General features: G+C 44.8%; 1 protein-coding gene across 2 annotated transcripts in view; it reads right to left on the bottom strand.

Moving 5' to 3' along the window:
- Positions 1 to 1,629: 1,629 nt before the first annotated feature.
- The window catches only part of phb2a (prohibitin 2a), a 37,821-nt gene continuing 20,222 nt past the window's right edge, over positions 1,630 to 19,228 (bottom strand). For both annotated transcript variants that reach the window (XM_083659536.1, XM_083659537.1), the window contains exons 7-10: positions 14,445 to 14,548; positions 13,219 to 13,296; positions 5,271 to 5,350; positions 1,630 to 3,100 (exon numbers count right to left, since the gene is read on the bottom strand). In XM_083659536.1, coding sequence (XP_083515662.1) covers positions 3,082 to 3,100; positions 5,271 to 5,350; positions 13,219 to 13,296; positions 14,445 to 14,548 — 281 coding nt within the window. In that variant the 3' untranslated portion in view covers positions 1,630 to 3,081. The remainder of the gene's footprint in view (positions 3,101 to 5,270; positions 5,351 to 13,218; positions 13,297 to 14,444; positions 14,549 to 19,228) is intronic.

The following is a 19,228-nucleotide window of genomic DNA, read 5'->3' as shown; positions in this document are numbered from 1 at the left end:
TAGAGTTTGAGTCAGACAGTGAGTAAACTCAGCTGTAGAGTTTGAGTCAGACAGTGAGTGAACTCAGCTGTAGAGTTTGAGTCAGACAGTGAGTAAACTCAGCTGTAGAGTTTGAGTCAGACAGTTCTGGGTCACAAACAGCCAGCGTGTTTACATGTACACTTAATCATTCAATGTAAAGTGAACCCTATTTGGGCAATAGTGCCAAAGTCACGCCCGCTTCCGGTATCAGATCAAAACAAAAAGTAGAAAAGATCCGCTCTTCTTTTGAGCTTTGAGAGAGTTTTTATATATATATATATATATATAATATATATGGAGTCTCATGATTCTAAATAATATATATATATATATTTTCATAAGCATTTTATGACAGGTCTATGGAAAAATGAATGGCGGATGAAATCCCTTGGTGCGCATGCCGATACCAGAAGGTGTGACTTTGGCTCTCTCTAGAGCTGAACAGTCACATGACGTCTCTTGCCGCAGAGTGAGTTATCCCATCCATTTTCTCCATAGACATTTCAAAAACATCCTTATTTAAAGAGTTGTAAGGCTGCTGAGAATCAAGCTGGATTCCTGCTCAAGCCTTTCCACTGATGCTTTACTCACGCTTACTTTGTTGTTCTTCCCTGAACTGTGCAGGTCAAAGGTCACACAGCAACCTGCCTGTGGGATGGGCTCAGTGCAGGTCAAAGGTCACACAGCAACCTGCCTGTGGGATGGGCTCAGTGCAGACAGCCGCGTTACGGAGTCAATCACATCACACCTAAACGCTGTGATGAAACCACCATAAGATCATCCCAGTAATCACAGCATATATCAGATAATATATATAATAATATATAATAATATATATAATAATAATAATCAGTAATCAGAGTATAGACATTAACATTCTAAATTGTGCCCATCTTACTTCCTGTTGCTAATATTTCCTGTTGCTAATACAACAGCTGACAGGACAGAACCTAGGTTTTAAATGAAGCAATAAGCCCCGAGAGGCCATGGTTTTACAACAGGGATTTTACAACGTGTTGTAAAATAACGGCCTCACACAATTGCGTGAAAACCGTCGATAGAGAGCCAAAGTCACGCCCACTTCTGGTTTAGGCATACGCACCAGAGCCATTCGTCCGCCATTCTTTTTCCATCTACATTTCATAAAATGCTTACCGGTATATATATTTTTTACTTTTTTCAAACCGAGCCATTCAGCTAAATTATCTTTAGAATCACGAGAGACCATAGAACATTTCACTCCGACCAAAACTTCAAAACAAAACTTTTTTTTTTTTTTTTTTTGTCAGAGCAAAATGTTATGGTCTCTCGTGATTCCAAGTAAAGCAGAATGGCTTTGTAAAGGTAAAGTCCCAACGATTGTCACACACCCGAGTGTGCGAAATTTGTTCTCCACATTTGACCCATCCCCTGGGGGAGCGGAGACCAAGTCAAACTGTGTAGAAGCATTTTACCAAATGTAGATCGAAAACAGAATGGCAGATGATTGGCTCTGGTGCATATGCCTAAACCGGAAGTGGGCGTGACTTTGGCTCTCTACATAATGTCATGAATTATTACATGTATTATTCAATCCTCCGCACAAAGTAGTGAACCAGGCCGTTTGACATGTTACCAAAGCATAATTTAATTACAACAAAAGTAAATTAACAGCAGCCACATGCTGATCAGTAGTGGGCTGAACCGGGCTGAACTAGAACAGCCCACTAACCAACCAGGATCCTTTTATTCTGAAAAGCATCATGGCTGGAGAAAGTGTCCCGGGATTAAAGCTGCCGTGTAAATACAACCTGGGTACACCTGGTCACACCTGGGTAAACCTAGTTAAAGGTACAGTTGGGCCCAAAATCAAAAAGACATATTTCCCCTCTTACCTGTAGAGATTTTTATCCATCTAGATGGTTTTGGTCTGAGTTGCAGAGTTTTGGAGATTTAGGGCAAAGCTGCTCATAACGAGGTCTGTGGATGATCACAAATACCCAGGTCATACTTTCTGGAAACACACGTTGAGCTTTTCAAATGTGTGTTTTTTTTGTGGCGCTTTGAGCAGCACAAGCAGAGCACCATCCAGTTCCATTCTAATGCAGAGGAGGCAGACATCCCAATATATATCTCCAAAACTCAGGCAACTCACACCAAAACCATCTAGGTGGATACATAGCACTACAGGTAAGAGGATAAACATGTATTTTGGATTTTGGGATTAACGGTCACTTTAACAGTCAATACAGGAAAACGTGGATTAACTAAGTTCAAAACCGATGAGACTTGAACAAAGACTAACCCTTTACTGAACCACATCTGACACGTTGCATCTTGTCTGGCACTAAGGCTTATGGGTAACAGTCGCACCACATCTTGCTCAAATGAACAGGAACATAACTCATCTTTCTTATAGAATTCCGCAAGGATTTTTTGTAGGCTTACCTAGAAGTCCCTGCACTTCCTGCTTCCTGCGTGGAAAAGTCACTGGGATTTTTCTATGGGAACTTCGGTTAAATACGTGAAATAAGGTATTTTTTTAACCGCAAACCCCATACAAAAATCCCAGTGACTTTTTTGACATTTAGGAACCGGAAGTACTAACTTCCAGGTCTTCTGGACTCATTCCTGTGGTACTCTATATAACAGATCAAATTAACATACAAATGAACATAAACCTGGTAGACCTAGTTAAGCCTGGGTATATAGACCTAGGTATAGACCTGGTAGACCTAGTTGAGCCTGGGTATAGGAGGTTTAGTGAAGAGTGTTGTGAAGTCTGGTTGTTCTGCAGAAGCGGGACTAACTGGACCAGAGACGGATAATTTAGAGACACGCCAATCCAGGCTCCGCCAATAGTACGAAAGTGTACTCTTCCGGTCTCCTAAATGGGCATGGCCATCAACTTGTGATTGGCTGTCTTGTCAATGGTATGAAACTTCATTGGCTGACCAGTCTCCAAAGGGGGGCGTGGCAGTGGCGAAACCGATACAGGAAGTGAGTGGAAGTTGGGGTGTCTCTATATTGAAAAGTCTCTGACTGGACAAGGAATGATGAGTCACCGGGGAGGACTTCACGTTACTTCGGCAACGTCAGACTGGAAGAGAGAGAGAGAGAGAGAGAGAGAGAGAGAGGGGAGGGGCAGAGAGAGAGAGGGGAGGGGCAGAGAGAGAGAGAGAGAGGGGAGGGGCAGCAAGAAAGAAGAGTTTAAAAATGAAATCATGATTACAATGTTGTCCTATGAGCAGACAGCATGCAGCCAACAGGATCAGCTGCTGGTCATGATGGATTACAAAGTGAATCCAGTGTGTGAGCCAGTCAGCAAGTTCTAAAGTAACACTGTGCACCTGAGCCTCCTCCACACCAGACGAGACAGCAGCGCAAACAGCCAGGGTGACACAACTCAAGGACAAATGTCTATTAATACATTTAGCCGGTAAAAACATTGCATTAAGTTAAAGAGACAGCTCGCCCCAAAAATAAAAAAATACATTATTTCCCCTCTTACCCTCGGTTCACACCAGACGCTACCGGCGCTGTCCGCTCAGTTTACAGTGAGCCACAGTCGTGAAGTTAGTTAGTATCGCCATAGAATGGAGGCTAATGGTACAGCTGTTAAAAATCCGCCAAAACACACATCTCACGGCGCCAAAATACATGTTGTGCTTCAGGTACTCTACTCACCACACGATGAAATATTAATCCAAAATGCACATAATCTGTCTTTTTGGAAGGAAAAGAGGTAGCCGGCACTACTTTCCAAACATGGCCGCAGAATAGAGCTCCAGAATGCTTGTTTCTGGAGCTCTACTCTGGGCCTGGGGGCGCTCGTGAAGGCAGCCAGACATGCGGACATGACCTCGGGCCACATATCAAGGAAGTCAATCCAGGAAGAAAAACTCCTTCAAAATGCTTCATGCGCTGGCAAGCAGCTTACGTTCAAATGAATGGGCGGGCCATTTTCCCCTTCTGCCTTCAGTTATATAGAAGCTCCTTGGAGTGGAGGTGTGGCTAAATGCTTGGTTGGGCTCGTCAGGTGGAGACCATCCTTCCTTGGTGTTCCCATGCTGATAGACCCAAACATGCCATTACAAAGTGGATGGAGGCCCATTAGTGTAGTGAAGGATAACATGGAGCTGATATCACCATTCATGTTCCTGACAGCAGAATAACATGGAGCTGATATCACCATTCATGTTCCTGACAGAATAACATGGAGCTGATATCACCATTCATGTTCCTGACAGAATAACATGGAGCTGATATCACCATTCATGTTCCTGACAGCAGAATAACATGGAGCTGATATCACCATTCATGTTCCTGACAGAATAACATGGAGCTGATATCACCATTCATGTTCCTGACAGCAGAATAACATGGAGCTGATATCACCATTCATGTTCCTGACAGAATAACATGGAGCTGATATCACCATTCATGTTCCTGACAGAATAACATGGAGCTGATATCACCATTCATGTTCCTGACAGCAGAATAACATGGAGCTGATATCACCATTCATGTTCCTGACAGAATAACATGGAGCTGATATCACCATTCATGTTCCTGACACAACAGATGGACCGACACAAAAGCGGTCCCATATTAGAGAAATAGTGGACTATATAGTGCGTTGGCCATTTTTTACTAGTGTCTGAATTCTCAACTGTTAAATTTGATTCACTGTATAGTTCACTACAAAATACCCACAATGCTATTCATATTTGCTAGTTATGCAAAGCTTTCTGGGAAATTTAACCTGTGGAAGAGGAAAGTGGACGGAGTTCCCAGCATGCCCTGGGGTAGTGTGTTTTGTTTGTAGATTTTTTTGTCAATGTTTGTCAATTGTTTGCTTGTCAATGTGTTTTGGAGGTTAAAATGATTTCTTGTTCTATATGCATGATGTTAGTTATCTGATAAGCTATGTGTCGACTAATAGTGCTGTTCTGCATGCTAATACAAAGTTGAAATATTGGCACCATGATTGATTCTGCTGTGCAGTTAAGTGACCCCGTCTGATGGGACACAGGATCTGCTATTAAAACAGAGATCTTTTCTCTCTATACTTATCTTGCTAGTACGCATGTAACGAGGTAAGTGTTTGATTAGTAAGTGTAATGTGATTACTGCACTTAGGGACAGTAGTACCTTACACTACTCGTTACCGACAAAAGTAATGTGATTACAGTAACGCGTTACAAAGTTACGCGTTACCCACAACACTGATAGTGACAGAAAGGCAGTGAGGACAGAGCAGGACTCACTTGTTGAAGCTGATGTTGTCTTGCAGGTTGAGCACCAGGCTGTCTGCACTCAGGTAAACCTTGTTCTGGGACTGCGCCACCTGCAGGCCGAACACAGAAACACACACACACAGCACAAAGATGTGAGCTGGGTCTCTCACCCAGGACCTCTGGGCTGTAGACATTGTGACACATCACTGATGATGTCATAGACATTGTGACATAATCAGTGATGTCACAATTGCTCAATAATCACGTCACTCCCATTTGTATTTTATTTAATGTAAGCTTGTTTCATCGATATTTTAACTGATGAATTTCACACAACTATGGCTTTATCCCTTATCTTAATATTGCTTCCATCATCTCTTGTTTGGATCAGTTTGTGTAAAGCGCTTTGCAACAATTGTTTTGAAAAGTGCTGTATATTGTTCTTCTTAAACATAAGTGCCTGCCAGAACCAAACCCTGCCAGAACCAACCCCTGCCAAAACCAAACCCTGCCAGAACCAAACCCTGCCAGAACCAAACCCTGCCACTGCTGCAGCCCACTGAACACAAAGGCACAGTGTGGCTGGTGGCACTGAGCTGATGACACTGCAGTGATCTGATCACTACTCCAGACAAAACCATCATCCTCATCTGATCCAGACACAAAACCATCATCCTCATCTGATCCAGACACAAAACCATCATCCTCATCTGATCCAGACACAAAACCATCATCCTCATCTGATCCAGACACAAAACCATCATCCTCATCTGATCCAGACACAAAACCATCATCCTCATCTGATCCAGACACAAAACCATCATCCTCATCTGATCCAGACACAAAACCATCATCCTCATCTGATCCAGACACAAAACCAGAGACCTCATCTGTGCTTTCAACACAACCATAGAGCCTCTAAACATAAGGACAGAGTCAGCGTGACGTCACCTCACTGCCGTTTTTTTTTTTTACTCCCGTTTTGAAGCCTAGTGTGGTCGTCGCCATCTTGGAGTTGTTGCACAGCTCGTGCGAGACGTCACGAGACCAGGGCTTTCCCACACTGTGATTAACAAGCTGCACAATCACTGGACAGACAACCTAAATCACACCCAAAACACTCCTTTTATAGCATCTATTTGACTCTAAACAGGCGAGTTATATAAAAATCCACCGACGTACGTACGGTTGTTATGAAAGGTGAAATGAGCTATTAGCAAATACAGAGAGTTTACTCTGAGACGCGGAGCTAACAGGTTGTGTTGTGAAAACGTTGATCAAGAAGAAACTACGCATTCTTTCCCATTTTCAACCCAATGTGAGTTCAAGTGAATTCAACGTGTTTGTTTCTATGAAGTAGCTCCGTCATGAGCAAAACTAGGCTACCAACTTAGTGACTTGGTCACTAGACGTGGTGACTTTTCAGAAAGCCCTGGTGAATTGATCCCTGAAAAGCAACAAGCGACAAATCTGGCTACTTTTTCTGACCATGGGGAACAATGTTCAAGTGTTACAGCTGCCCGTCTGCTGTACTTGCAGAGAGGTCTGATGATCACACACAGCGCAGCCCCCATCCCTCCGCTGAGAGCAGAGACTGTATGTTAAATACTGATATGCAAATTGGCGTCAGTTATAGCATAGCGTTCTGTGGAGCCACCCTAAATTCCGTCACAGCCCTCATCATCATGATCACCCAACTCATTTAATCACAATGTGCTTCTATTTTTAAGACTATTCATAATATTGAATCACAGCCCAGCCCTAACATGACATTTCTATTGAGTGAATGATCTGACACTTTTATCCTGAGTGACTTCTGAATTACACAAGTAGAACTTCTACTTCCTAGATCAGTCATTCCCACAGACTGGGTTAGGACCCCACAGGTGGGTCGCAGGATCTTTTATTTGTGTCGTGAAATATATTGTAGAATTTATTCCAGTGTTTTATTTAAAATGTGTATATTGCTTTACTGATGAGAGAAACAAAAACGATAGCCTGTTAACTCGTTATGTTAATTTATGCACAAATGTGCTCTTCTCATGACTGATAAGTCATATTGATTGATAGATGGCATAGTACATTGGGTCGTGAGGATTTGTCATTCTTAGTTCAAATTGGCTAAGTGGTGTCTGTGGCGGTGTCATGATTTGTGACGGAAATGATGTCATCAGCGATGTCATCATGTCATCAGTGATGTCATCGCATCATCTCCAGAGTCTCAACCCGAGGAAGGGAGCGCTCCATTCCTCGTTTTTAAAAAGTGGTTTGTGAAACAATCAACATGACATCAGCCAGACAATGGGCCTTTTCACAGCAACCATTTTGTGTCTAAAAGGCAGGGTAAACACAGGGGCAACCAAAACATTAATGATGGCCCCAGCAGGTAAACACAGGTGCAACCAAAACATTAATGATGGCCCCAGCAGTGGAAAAAGCCTCATTGTTCGGTTGCACCCGTTTACCCTGCCTTTTAGACACAAAATGGCTGCTGTGAAAAGGTCAATAGCTGGAGATCTCCCGTGAGCCGAGACTAGAGTGATGACGAGGAGGATGTGAAGGGAGGGACAAACATCTGCTCTCTGATCCGTCCTATAACAGTTTCTCTGGCCGCCTGTCAGATAGATGATCACATGGCGCCATCTAGTGGTACAAACCAAACCCAGCAGGAACACAGTCTACTCTACACAACACGAGGATGGCCTGCCTGCTTTTACCAGGAGCTGGACCAGGCTGTGCAGTTAATCCAATTTCAAACTCAGTTACAATTATTATGTTACAAAGACTATGATAGATAAAGATATTTGGGATACGACTAATATATATATATATAAAGATAATTGCACCTAAGGCACAAGGTAGCACACACAGATCTTCAGGACAAAGGATTCTCTATTTCACCATTTATTTGGCCATGTCAGGTTGATACATGCCAACGTTTCGGCCTCTCGGCCTTCATCAGGGTATATATATGTATATATATATACATATATATACACACACACATTAGGGCTGCACAATTAATCGTATTTTCATCGTCATCGCAATATGAACATGCGCAATAAACACATCGCAAAGACTGCCTGAAACGCAACGAATAACTAAAGTGGTTTTATTTACATGCGTCATGCATTCACACTCAGCGTCTGATCATTTTGTCTTGTGTTGTAAATCCAGCGTACACCTTTCCCTTGCAACAGTGCGCTCCGCCCCTCTGCCAAAGCCCAAACACGCTGTGTGTAGTTTCAGCTAGAGTCAGTGTGTATTTCATTTCTTTATTCAGTGGGCATAGGCTATGTTTGGGGTCTATGTTAGCATTATTAAAGCAGAAAGACATAGGAACTGTATAGCTAATATGCATACTTTAATATTAGTTTATTTATCGCAAGTCGTATCGTCATCGCTATATTGAACACTGTTATCGCACATCGCAGATTTTCCTCATATCGTGCATATATATATATTTATACAACAGTTAGTTCCGGCCGGGCAATTTGATTGGACAAGGGGGATCCTACCAGTGCCGATATTTCATGATAACGCACTGGCGCTTCAGATCACTCCGCTTCAAAGCTGCTCTAATCAACCAAATGCTTCACAGCTGTAGAGTAGACAGTAGTAAAGTAGACAGCCTGCAGTTAATTAGGCTGATTAGGCTACATTTTCAGCAAAGCAGAAAGCTGAGGGAACTATTTTTGTTGACGGAGGAATAAATAGAGAAATATATATTTTCTCAGCTTTTTGTCACTTTTTTAAATCAGCTTTGTTTAACACATTGAGTGCCAGCCATTTTTTCAATCCTGTAGGTAAATTGTGCCAGGTTTTTTTTTGAGGATTCTGGCTCATTTTACAAGAGCCGAGGATTATTTTCTGTTAAGAATTCGTGAACACCAATCATCTAAAAATAACTAATAGAATGTGTGCTTTCTCTGTCTAAAAGAGTTAGTTTGCAGAGTTAGTAGTTATGTAGATATTAGCCGTTGAGTACAGCATGGTTTCAGAGATTTTCAGAGAGTTTGGAGATAAATGGATTTTTAGAACCACCTCACGTGCCTGTGATTATGGGTGCCCTTGTCTCCCACTCTGTTCTCTCTCTCTCTCTCTCTCTCTCTCTCTCTCTCTCTCTCTCTCTCTCTCTCTCTCTCTCTCTCTCTCTCTCTCTCTCTCTCTCTCTCTCTCTCTCTCTCTCTCTCTCTCTCTCTCTCTCTCTAGAGAGAGTGTGTGTGTGTGTCTCCAAACTCCTCCCTCCGTCTGTGCTGCGCAGTGCTCTGCTGCTGGGAGTTTGAGCAGCGACTCTCCCTGGCAGCGAGTGTGGATAGGTCTCACTGTCTCTTGGGTTTGAGAGCCCCGATGAACCCCCGTGCGACTCTAGGCTTTATGCTGCTCACCCAGTCCATTTCTGGAACCCCCCACCGCAGCAGCGCGAAGCGTCCCCGCCTACAGTATGAGAATGAGGCTCGTTCGTTTCTGACTGTAAAATCGCCAAGCCATTTCCACGGGAGGCGGCTGCTTTTGGTCCACGGGTCCCGTGGCTGTGGCTTTGTCTCTGTCTCTGTCTGGAGAGAACTGTCGCCACTTAGTGGTCGGTAAAATAGATTATACACATTCTCTTGCTCCAATAGTGATATAGAAGACGTAAAAGTTGTTTATGTAAGACGAGATATCTCGGCTCTGGCACTCAAGCGTTGGATTATGTAAGACGAGATATCTCGGCTATGGCACTCAACGTGTTAATAGAACTGTTGTATAAAAGCAATATCACACTCGAGGATCGTGCTGTTGTCTAATATCGGCACTGCTGTGATTCGGTCGAAGATAATCACAGCAGTGCCGATATTAGACAACAACAGCACTCCCTCTCGTGTGATATTGCTTAAATATACACACATATATTAATTACACACATATGTTAATTACCTGCATCTGCACGATGCACGCACCCCAAGCAGCCAAAAGGAAACGCACGCCAGCATGTCCTCCTCATTGTGGAAATTTTACAGTTTGTCACACATGCAAGTCGAAAATAAGCCGCGGAGGGGCAGGGTACGTTGGAGTCCACTCCAGTCTGAGCGGCTCGCTTCACTTCACCGGCCCCTCTTCCCTGACCAGCTGCAGTCCACATCACCGATGCTATCTGTCAGTCACGTTGTAATTACTAGTTTTATTATTAGTTTATTTGGCAGGGACATATACAAAAAAACCATTAAACCCCATAGGGGAAGAGATGCTTTGTAGCAGATTTAGCCATAGGCTACTTTCCATCTGGAGCCCCTGTTCTGTTGCACCTTTTTTCTTTCGGAAAAGTAAATGCATGATAGCTGTAGGATATACTGGTTGTTTTATATTCATTGGATTTACACAAAAAAGAAAAGCTCTGTCCAGTAACCTGGAACACTTTTATTTTTAGATGTTTTTGAGTGAGATCGTCCTACCTCATGCAAATGATAAGAAATGTGAGATGAATCTTAATTTTCTATAAAAGCAAAGTAAAAAAAAAAAAAAAAAAAAAAAGGAATCGGAATCGGCCAAAATCGTTATCGGCAAGTCAGACTATTCAAAAACCGGAAATCGGAACCGGCCAAGAAAATGGCAATCGTTGCATCTCTAATATATATATATATCGGTGCATCTCTAATATATGTATATATATATATATATATATATATACATATACATACATATTAGGGCTGCACGATATTGGAAAAAACGGACATTGCGATATTCCCCGCCCCTGCGATATATATTGCGATATGAAAAAATACAGATTTTCACCAGATTACCAGAATAGCTCTATTTTAAAGAAAATAATACTTCTAGAATGATTGGGATGATTTTGTAGAGGAGTCCATCTGATTTTGGAGGGGAAATTAGGTATTTTAATGTTTCTCAACCACTGGGCTGTCGCCTACTGTAGGCCTCAGAGCGTCATCTATCAGGGTGCATACACATTTTGACCAATGGATTTCCATGACTTAGGCTACATACATGAAAAAGTGAGTGAGTTATGACATTCTACTTTAAAATGTCACTAGCCTACACTTCACTTAGTGTAATGCAGCCTTTAAAACCAGGGAAAGACAACATGTATGCTGTGATATTACCATATCCAACATCTAAGACCATATAGTCTCATATCACAATATTGATATACAATTGATATATTGCCCACCCCTAATATTGAGTGCCAGAATCTACCTCCCAATGATGCTATTTGCAGAAAAACATTAGATTTCATTGATTATAATCACTGCTTTCAACTTCTTTCGTTCTTCTAACGTTTCAATAAATCAACAATGAAACACCCCTGCCACTTTACACACTTGGTCTGACCCCCCGGAAACCCCCTCCAGAAACGACCAAGTGGTACACTCCGCATCTGTGGAGTTCCGGTTTTGAGCGCAAGGCTGGCAGTACAGAGAGACGAGGATTCACATGCAGCCGACCGGTGACAAACAATTCATTGGTGAAAAGTAATAAATATACATTTAATTGCCCAGATATGTCTCTTCTCTTTTTATTTTCACTGACATGTTTTGTGTAAATAAGTCGCTATGTATGATTAACTCTACCGTAACGTTACTGCTATCATGTGATGCAACATCAGAGACTTGAAGGGGAGAGACAGCCACAGTGATAACACGGACAACTTCTCAGTAATCACTTTAGCCTTCGTCTCATAAGTTGCAGTCTTGCTTTTTGGTGTTTCAAGAGTAAATATCTCCACTCCACGGACATGTTGAGTTACAGCAGCCAGCCTGCTGTATGCGAGTGCGCCGCAAACTGTGGACAAGTCCGCCTCCGCAATCACATCGTTTACAGACGGGCTACTGTCAGCAACGCAACATAAGCACAAATAATTCAATTTAGGTCTCTGTGCATGTTTGTTGTGTTGAAGCTAAGCACTAAATGAGTGAGTACAGTAGCGGGGCGTCTCTCTCCTTTGAGAGAACCTGCATTTCACTCAGTAGGCTCCTCCCCTAAAGTGAGAGTTTATCAAGCAACATGACGAGTTAATTTGCTTTTGACATCGCACGTCCTGCGATGTGACTATCGCGCATGCGCACATTGCGATGACGATGTGTAAACGATATATCGTGCAGCCCTAATACATATATATACATACAGTTGCAATCAGAAATATTCAACCCCCCAAAGATTTTAAGGATTTATCAATTAAAGTTTTTTCAAAGCGCAAGATTCTGCTTTGGATGACTTCTTTATGAGTTGAGTGATACAGAAGATCAACACAGAAAATGCATGCTGTAGATTTGTGTGTAACAGTATATTTTGTTAAGATAGCCATGTCACAATTATTCAACCCCTATACAATATTGTTGTTTTGAAAGCTTTCTGAGTTTTTATGGCCTAAAGTGGAGTTGAAACATAATTAAGCCTCTGGGAACTCTATAATGATCCTTCATTTGCTTCAACTGTGAATATAAACCCACCCATGAAGGTATTCAAGGTGAGCTGCAATCATGGGAAAGACAAAGGAGCTTCCACAAAAACAGAGAGAGGAGATTATTATATATTATATTATATTATATTATTATTATTTTTTTTTAGTTAGTCTATTTATTTATGCCTTTTTTACTTTAAGTTCTTTGTTTTTCAGTTCAATTATATTTAAATTGCAAAGAAATACAGTATTGAAAAGTTTTTTTCAAGTTGAAGAAATGCATGATTTTGCCAAAGTCAAAGTCTAATAATCACGTTAAATAATCGTGATCGCAATATCAGTCAAGATAATGGTGATTATGATTTTTGCCATAATCGAGCAGGCCTACCAGAAGCTCTCAGTCTCTTTGGCTGCTTGAGTGTTCCAGTGTGTTTTGGAAGGCTGACAGGCCTTAGACTTATAGGCTGTATTACTATAGTATTCCCTGTCCCCTGTCCATGTAGTGTATCAGCAGGACTGTGTGTATCAGGGGAGGACAGAGGTTTGCGGCTGAACAGAGATCAGACAGAGGCAGCTTACCGTCTTGGCGATGTTCTGCGCCGCGCGGATCTTCCGGAGCTTCAGGTAGCCGGGGTTCTTGGTCACGGCCTGGCCCAGCTGGAGAAGACGGGGACAAAACACTCTGCTGTTACAGGGTGCCCTCACTGTCTCTCTGCTGTTACAGGGCCCCCTCACTGTCTCTCTGCTGTTACAGGGTCCCCTCACTAGTCGTGTTTCCATTACCCTCAGAAATGCGCAAAATCTAAATATCGCAATAGAAATTGGGTAATGGAAACACGTAAATTTCGAAAAACCTCCCAAATATCGCAAAACGTGTCGATATAGCAGTTTATCGCAAAAGTGTAATGGAAACACATTTTCCGCATTTGCACGTCATGTGACCCATTCTCCTTTGGAAAAGGAGCAGAAAATGAGGGAGAAACGGTTCGGTAAGCCGTGGCAAAACCTCCGCAGCAAGTGGAAAACTTTGAAGCAACGCTAGCAGAAAGACGAGTGTTATGCAAAATAAATATAAAATAGATAATGTTTAATTCTGATGGCTCGCGTGACCCAACATGTCTGATGGCCCGCGTGACCCAACATGTCTGATGGCCCGCGTGACCCAACATGTCTGATGGCCCGCGTGACCCAACATGTCTGATGGCCCGCGTGACCCAACATGTCTGATGGCCCGTGTGACCCAACATGTCTGATGGCCCGTGTGACCCAACATGTCTGATGGCCCGTGTGACCCAACATGTCTGATGGCCCGTGTGACCCAACATGTCTGATGGCTCACGTGACCCAACATGTCTGATGGCCCGTGTGACCCAACATGTCTGATGGCCCGTGTGACCCAACATGTCTGATGGCTCACGTGACCCAACATGTCTGATGGCCCGTGTGACCCAACATGTCTGATGGCCCGCGTGACCCAACATGTCTGATGGCCCGTGTGACCCAACATGTCTGATGGCTCACGTGACCCAACATGTCTGATGGCCCGCGTGACCCAACATGTCTGATGGCCCGTGTGACCCAACATGTCTGATGGCCCGTGTGACCCAACATGTCTGATGGCCCGTGTGACCCAACATGTCTGATGGCCCGCGTGACCCAACATGTCGGCCATTTCTGGATAAGCCTACAAAAACACGTCATCCGTGCAGTACTCTATTATTTGAACTATAACTAAGTACCGGTAAGCTCTATGAAATTGTTGCATGCTGTGTTGATATTTGTGTTCAGTATAGATGGTTCCTCACCATCTTGGCGGCCGTAGCCTCTCCCTCAGCCTGGATGATCTTCTGCCTCTGGTCCTGCTTGGCTTTCTCCACCCAGAACTGTGCCCGCTGCGCCTCCTGCTGGGCTGAAGGGGGAACACACACTCAGTCAGCATAGCAAGGGCCACGTTTCATTAGTATTTCCACATCCCCTCAGTATGTCACAGCATACGTCCTAAAGAGGGCACATGGAGGGATGAGGGAACAGAAAGAGGGCACATGGAGGGCTGAGGGAACAGGAAGAGGGCACTTGGAGGGATGAGGGAACTGAAAGAGGGCACTTGGAGGGATGAGGGAACAGAAAGAGGGCACTTAGAGGGTTGAGGGAACTGAAAGAGGGCACTTGGAGGGATGAGGGAACTGAAAGAGGGCACTTGGAGGGATGAGGGAACTGAAAGAGAGCACTTGGAGGGCTGAGGGAACAGAAAGAGGGCACATGGAGGGATGAGGGAACAGACAGAGGGCACTTGGAGGGTTGAGGGAACTGAAAGAGGGCACTTGGAGGGATGAGGGAACTGAAAGAGGGCACTTGGAGGGATGAGGGAACTGAAAGAGAGCACTTGGAGGGCTGAGGGAACAGAAAGAGGGCACATGGAGGGATGAGGGAACTGAAAGAGGGCACATGGAGGGATGAGGGAACTGAAAGAGGGCACTTGGAGGGATGAGGGAACAGAAAGAGGGCACATGGAGGGATGAGGGAACTGAAAGAGGGCACATGGAGGGATGAGGGAACTGAAAGAGGGCACATGGAGGGATGAGGGAACTGAAAGAGGGCACATGGAGGGATGAGGGAACTGAAAGAGGGCACATGGAGGGATGAGGGAACTGAAAGAGAGCACTTGGAGGGCTGAGGGAACAGAAAGAGGGCACATGGAGGGATGAGGGAACAGAAAGAGGGCACTTGGAGGGATGAGGGAACAGGAAGAGGGCACTTGGAGGGATGAGGGAACAGAAAGAGGGCACTTGGAGGGATGAGGGAACTGAAAGAGGGCACTTGGAGGGCTGAGGGAACTGAAAGGGGGCACTTGGAGGGATGAGGGAACTGAAAGAGAGCACTTGGAGGGATGAGGGAACTGAAAGAGGGCACTTGGAGGGCTGAGGGAACTGAAAGAGGGCACTTGGAGGGATGAGGGAACTGAAAGAGGGCACTTGGAGGGCTGAGGGAACTGAAAGAGGGCACTTGGAAGGATGAGGGAACAGAAAGAGGGCACTTGGAGGGATGAGGGAACTGAAAGAGGGCACTTGGAGGGATGAGGGAACTGAAAGAGGGCACTTGGAGGGCTGAGGGAACTGAAAGAGGGCACTTGGAGGGATGAGGGAACAGGAAGAGGGCACTTGGAGGGTTGAGGGAACAGGAAGAGGGCACTTGGAGGGTTGAGGGAACTGAAAGAGGGCACTTGGAGGGTTGAGGGAACTGAAAGAGGGCACTTGGAGGGTTGAGGGAACTGAAAGAGGGCACTTGGAGGGTTGAGGGAACTGAAAGAGGGCACTTGGAGGGTTGAGGGAACTGAAAGAGGGCACTTGGAGGGATGAGGGAACTGAAAGAGGGCACTTGGAGGGATGAGGGAACAGGAAGAGGGCACTGGAGGGATGAGGGAACAGGAAGAGGGCACTTGGAGGGATGAGGGAACTGAAAGAGGGCACTTGGAGGGATGAGGGAACAGGAAGAGGGCACTTGGAGGGATGAGGGAACAGGAAGAGGGCACTGGAGGGATGAGGGAACAGGAAGAGGGCACTTGGAGGGATGAGGGAACTGAAAGAGGGCACTTGGAGGGATGAGGGAACAGGAAGAGGGCACTTGGAGGGATGAGGGAACAGGAAGAGGGCACTTGGAGGGATGAGGGAACAGGAAGAGGGCACTTGGAGGGATGAGGGAACAGGAAGAGGGCACTTGGAGGGATGAGGGAACAGGAAGAGGGCACTTGGAGGGTTGAGGGAACAGGAAGAGGGCACTTGGAGGGTTGAGGGAACTGAAAGAGGGCACTTGGAGGGATGAGGGAACTGAAAGAGGGCACTTGGAGGGTTGAGGGAACTGAAAGAGGGCACTTGGAGGGTTGAGGGAACTGAAAGAGGGCACTTGGAGGGATGAGGGAACTGAAAGAGGGCACTTGGAGGGATGAGGGAACAGGAAGAGGGCACTGGAGGGATGAGGGAACAGGAAGAGGGCACTTGGAGGGATGAGGGAACTGAAAGAGGGCACTTGGAGGGATGAGGGAACAGGAAGAGGGCACTGGAGGGATGAGGGAACAGGAAGAGGGCACTTGGAGGGATGAGGGAACTGAAAGAGGGCACTTGGAGGGATGAGGGAACAGGAAGAGGGCACTTGGAGGGATGAGGGAACAGGAAGAGGGCACTTGGAGGGATGAGGGAACAGGAAGAGGGCACTTGGAGGGATGAGGGAACAGGAAGAGGGCACTTGGAGGGATGAGGGAACAGGAAGAGGGCACTTGGAGGGATGAGGGAACAGGAAGAGGGCACTTGGAGGGATGAGGGAACAGGAAGAGGGCACTTGGAGGGATGAGGGAACAGGAAGAGGGCACTTGGAGGGATGAGGGAACAGGAAGAGGGCACTTAGAGGGTTGAGGGAACAGAAAGAGGGCACTTGGAGGGATGAGGGAACTGAAAGAGGGCACTTGGAGGGATGAGGGAACAGGAAGAGGGCACTTGGAGGGATGAGGGAACAGGAAGAGGGCACTTAGAGGGTTGAGGGAACAGAAAGAGGGCACTTGGAGGGATGAGGGAACAGGAAGAGGGCACTTGGAGGGTTGAGGGAACAGGAAGAGGGCACTTGGAGGGATGAGGGAACAGGAAGAGGGCACTTAGAGGGTTGAGGGAACAGGAAGAGGGCACTTGGAGGGATGAGGGAACAGGAAGAGGGCACTTAGAGGGTTGAGGGAACAGAAAGAGGGCACTTGGAGGGATGAGGGAACTGAAAGAGGGCACTTGGAGGGATGAGGGAACAGGAAGAGGGCACTTGGAGGGATGAGGGAACAGGAAGAGGGCACTTGGAGGGATGAGGGAACAGGAAGAGGGCACTTGGAGGGATGAGGGAACAGGAAGAGGGCACTTGGAGGGATGAGGGAACAGGAAGAGGGCACATGGAGGTAGGGGTGTCAAAAATAATCGATTCTAAGATGCATCGCGATGCGAACGTGCACGATTCTGCATCGATTCACAAATGTCAAAAAAATGCTTTTTATTTAATTTTTTTTATAATAAAATAAAATATAATGGAAGTACATGCAGTTGTTTATTTTAATTATGGATCATAATACAATGCAATTCCAAATGTACTTTTATTTTAAAAGTACCGGTAGTCACACAGTGAGAAAAAAGAAAGTGAGAAAAAATAAATCATGTATTGCGGAAAAAAGTGATGCATCGATAATCATACTCGAATCGAAGCCCTCTGAATCGCAATCGAATCGAATCGTGAGGCCAGTGAAGATTCACAGCCCTACTTGGAGGGCTGAGGGAACAGAAAGAGGGCACTTGGAGGGCTGAGGGAACACACATGGTGTTTAGTTAGATCTAGCTACACACATTGTGTTTAGTTAGATCTAGCTACACACATTGTGTTTAGTTAGATCTAGCTACACACACTGTGTTTAGTTTAGGGATGTTCATTTTGAAAATTTTCCAAAATCGATAATCGGTGAATATTAACGATCAATTATCGATCATCGATTTTATTAATACTTAGAAAATTTTCAATATTTTCAATATTTTCAATTTTTTTTTACAAAATGAATGCCTATGGCAGAAAATACGAAAGACAACGTGTTCTCCTCAATGAACTCTTTATTTCAATGTGTCTCCTCTCCAACACTGCTGTCCCCGGCGCATGCCGGTGTGAATTTCCCATGTTTAAAACAGTTTTGTTGGCACAAAGGCCCGTGCCCAGCCAGAAAACTAGAGACTATATGAAGCTCCACCTCACGTTAGTCGGCTGTGCAATGGAGTGGGGCGAGGAGGAACGAATTCCCCCCAAACCTAGTCAAAAAAAAAAAAAAAAAAAAAAAAAAAAATTCTTCAATAATTAAAAAATCGATCCAAATGCCACAGGATCGATTCCAATCCTTAACGATCGATTATCGATTTTCGATAATTGATGAACATCCCTAGTTTAGTTAGATCTAGCTACACACAGTATGTAGTCCTTTGTGACATGCTTGTGAAATAGGGCTATATAAATAAACTTGAGTTGACTATGACCGGTGACCGCCCTTACTAAACCGGTCTGCACTCATAGTTGTGGAAGGCACTTTGGATAAAAGCTTAATCTGAAAAGCTGTGTTGTCAAGGACAGTAAGTAAGGTCTGAAGGACAGTAAGGTGTGCTGTGCTTTAGGGTGGAACGACCCACTTAGGTGTTGTTTTTATTCTGTTTAGAGTTTTAACTTCCTTATTGTGACGTTCACCGTTTCTCAATGTCAAGGATCCTTCCTCGGCAGGACTTGTCCTTCCTAGTCACTTCCTGCCTCTGTAGGCACGAGTCCTTCCTAGTCACTTCCTGCCTCTGTAGGGACAAGTCCTTCCTAGTCACTTCCTGCCTCTGTAGGCACGAGTCCTTCCTAGTCACTCCCTACCTCTGTAGGCACAAGTCCTTCCTAGTCACTTCCTGCCTCTGTAGGCACAAGTCCTTCCTAGTCACTTCCTGCCTCTGTAGGCACGAGTCCTTCCTAGTCACTTCCTGCCTCTGTAGGCACGAGTCCTTCCTAGTCACTTCCTGCCTCTGTAGGGACAAGTCCTTCCTAGTCACTTCCT

This window comes from Poromitra crassiceps, assembly GCF_964638095.1.
Source record: "Poromitra crassiceps genome assembly, chromosome: 23".
Classification (NCBI taxonomy): Eukaryota; Metazoa; Chordata; class Actinopteri; order Beryciformes; family Melamphaidae; genus Poromitra; species Poromitra crassiceps.
This window is presented reverse-complemented; position numbering and strand designations above follow the sequence as displayed.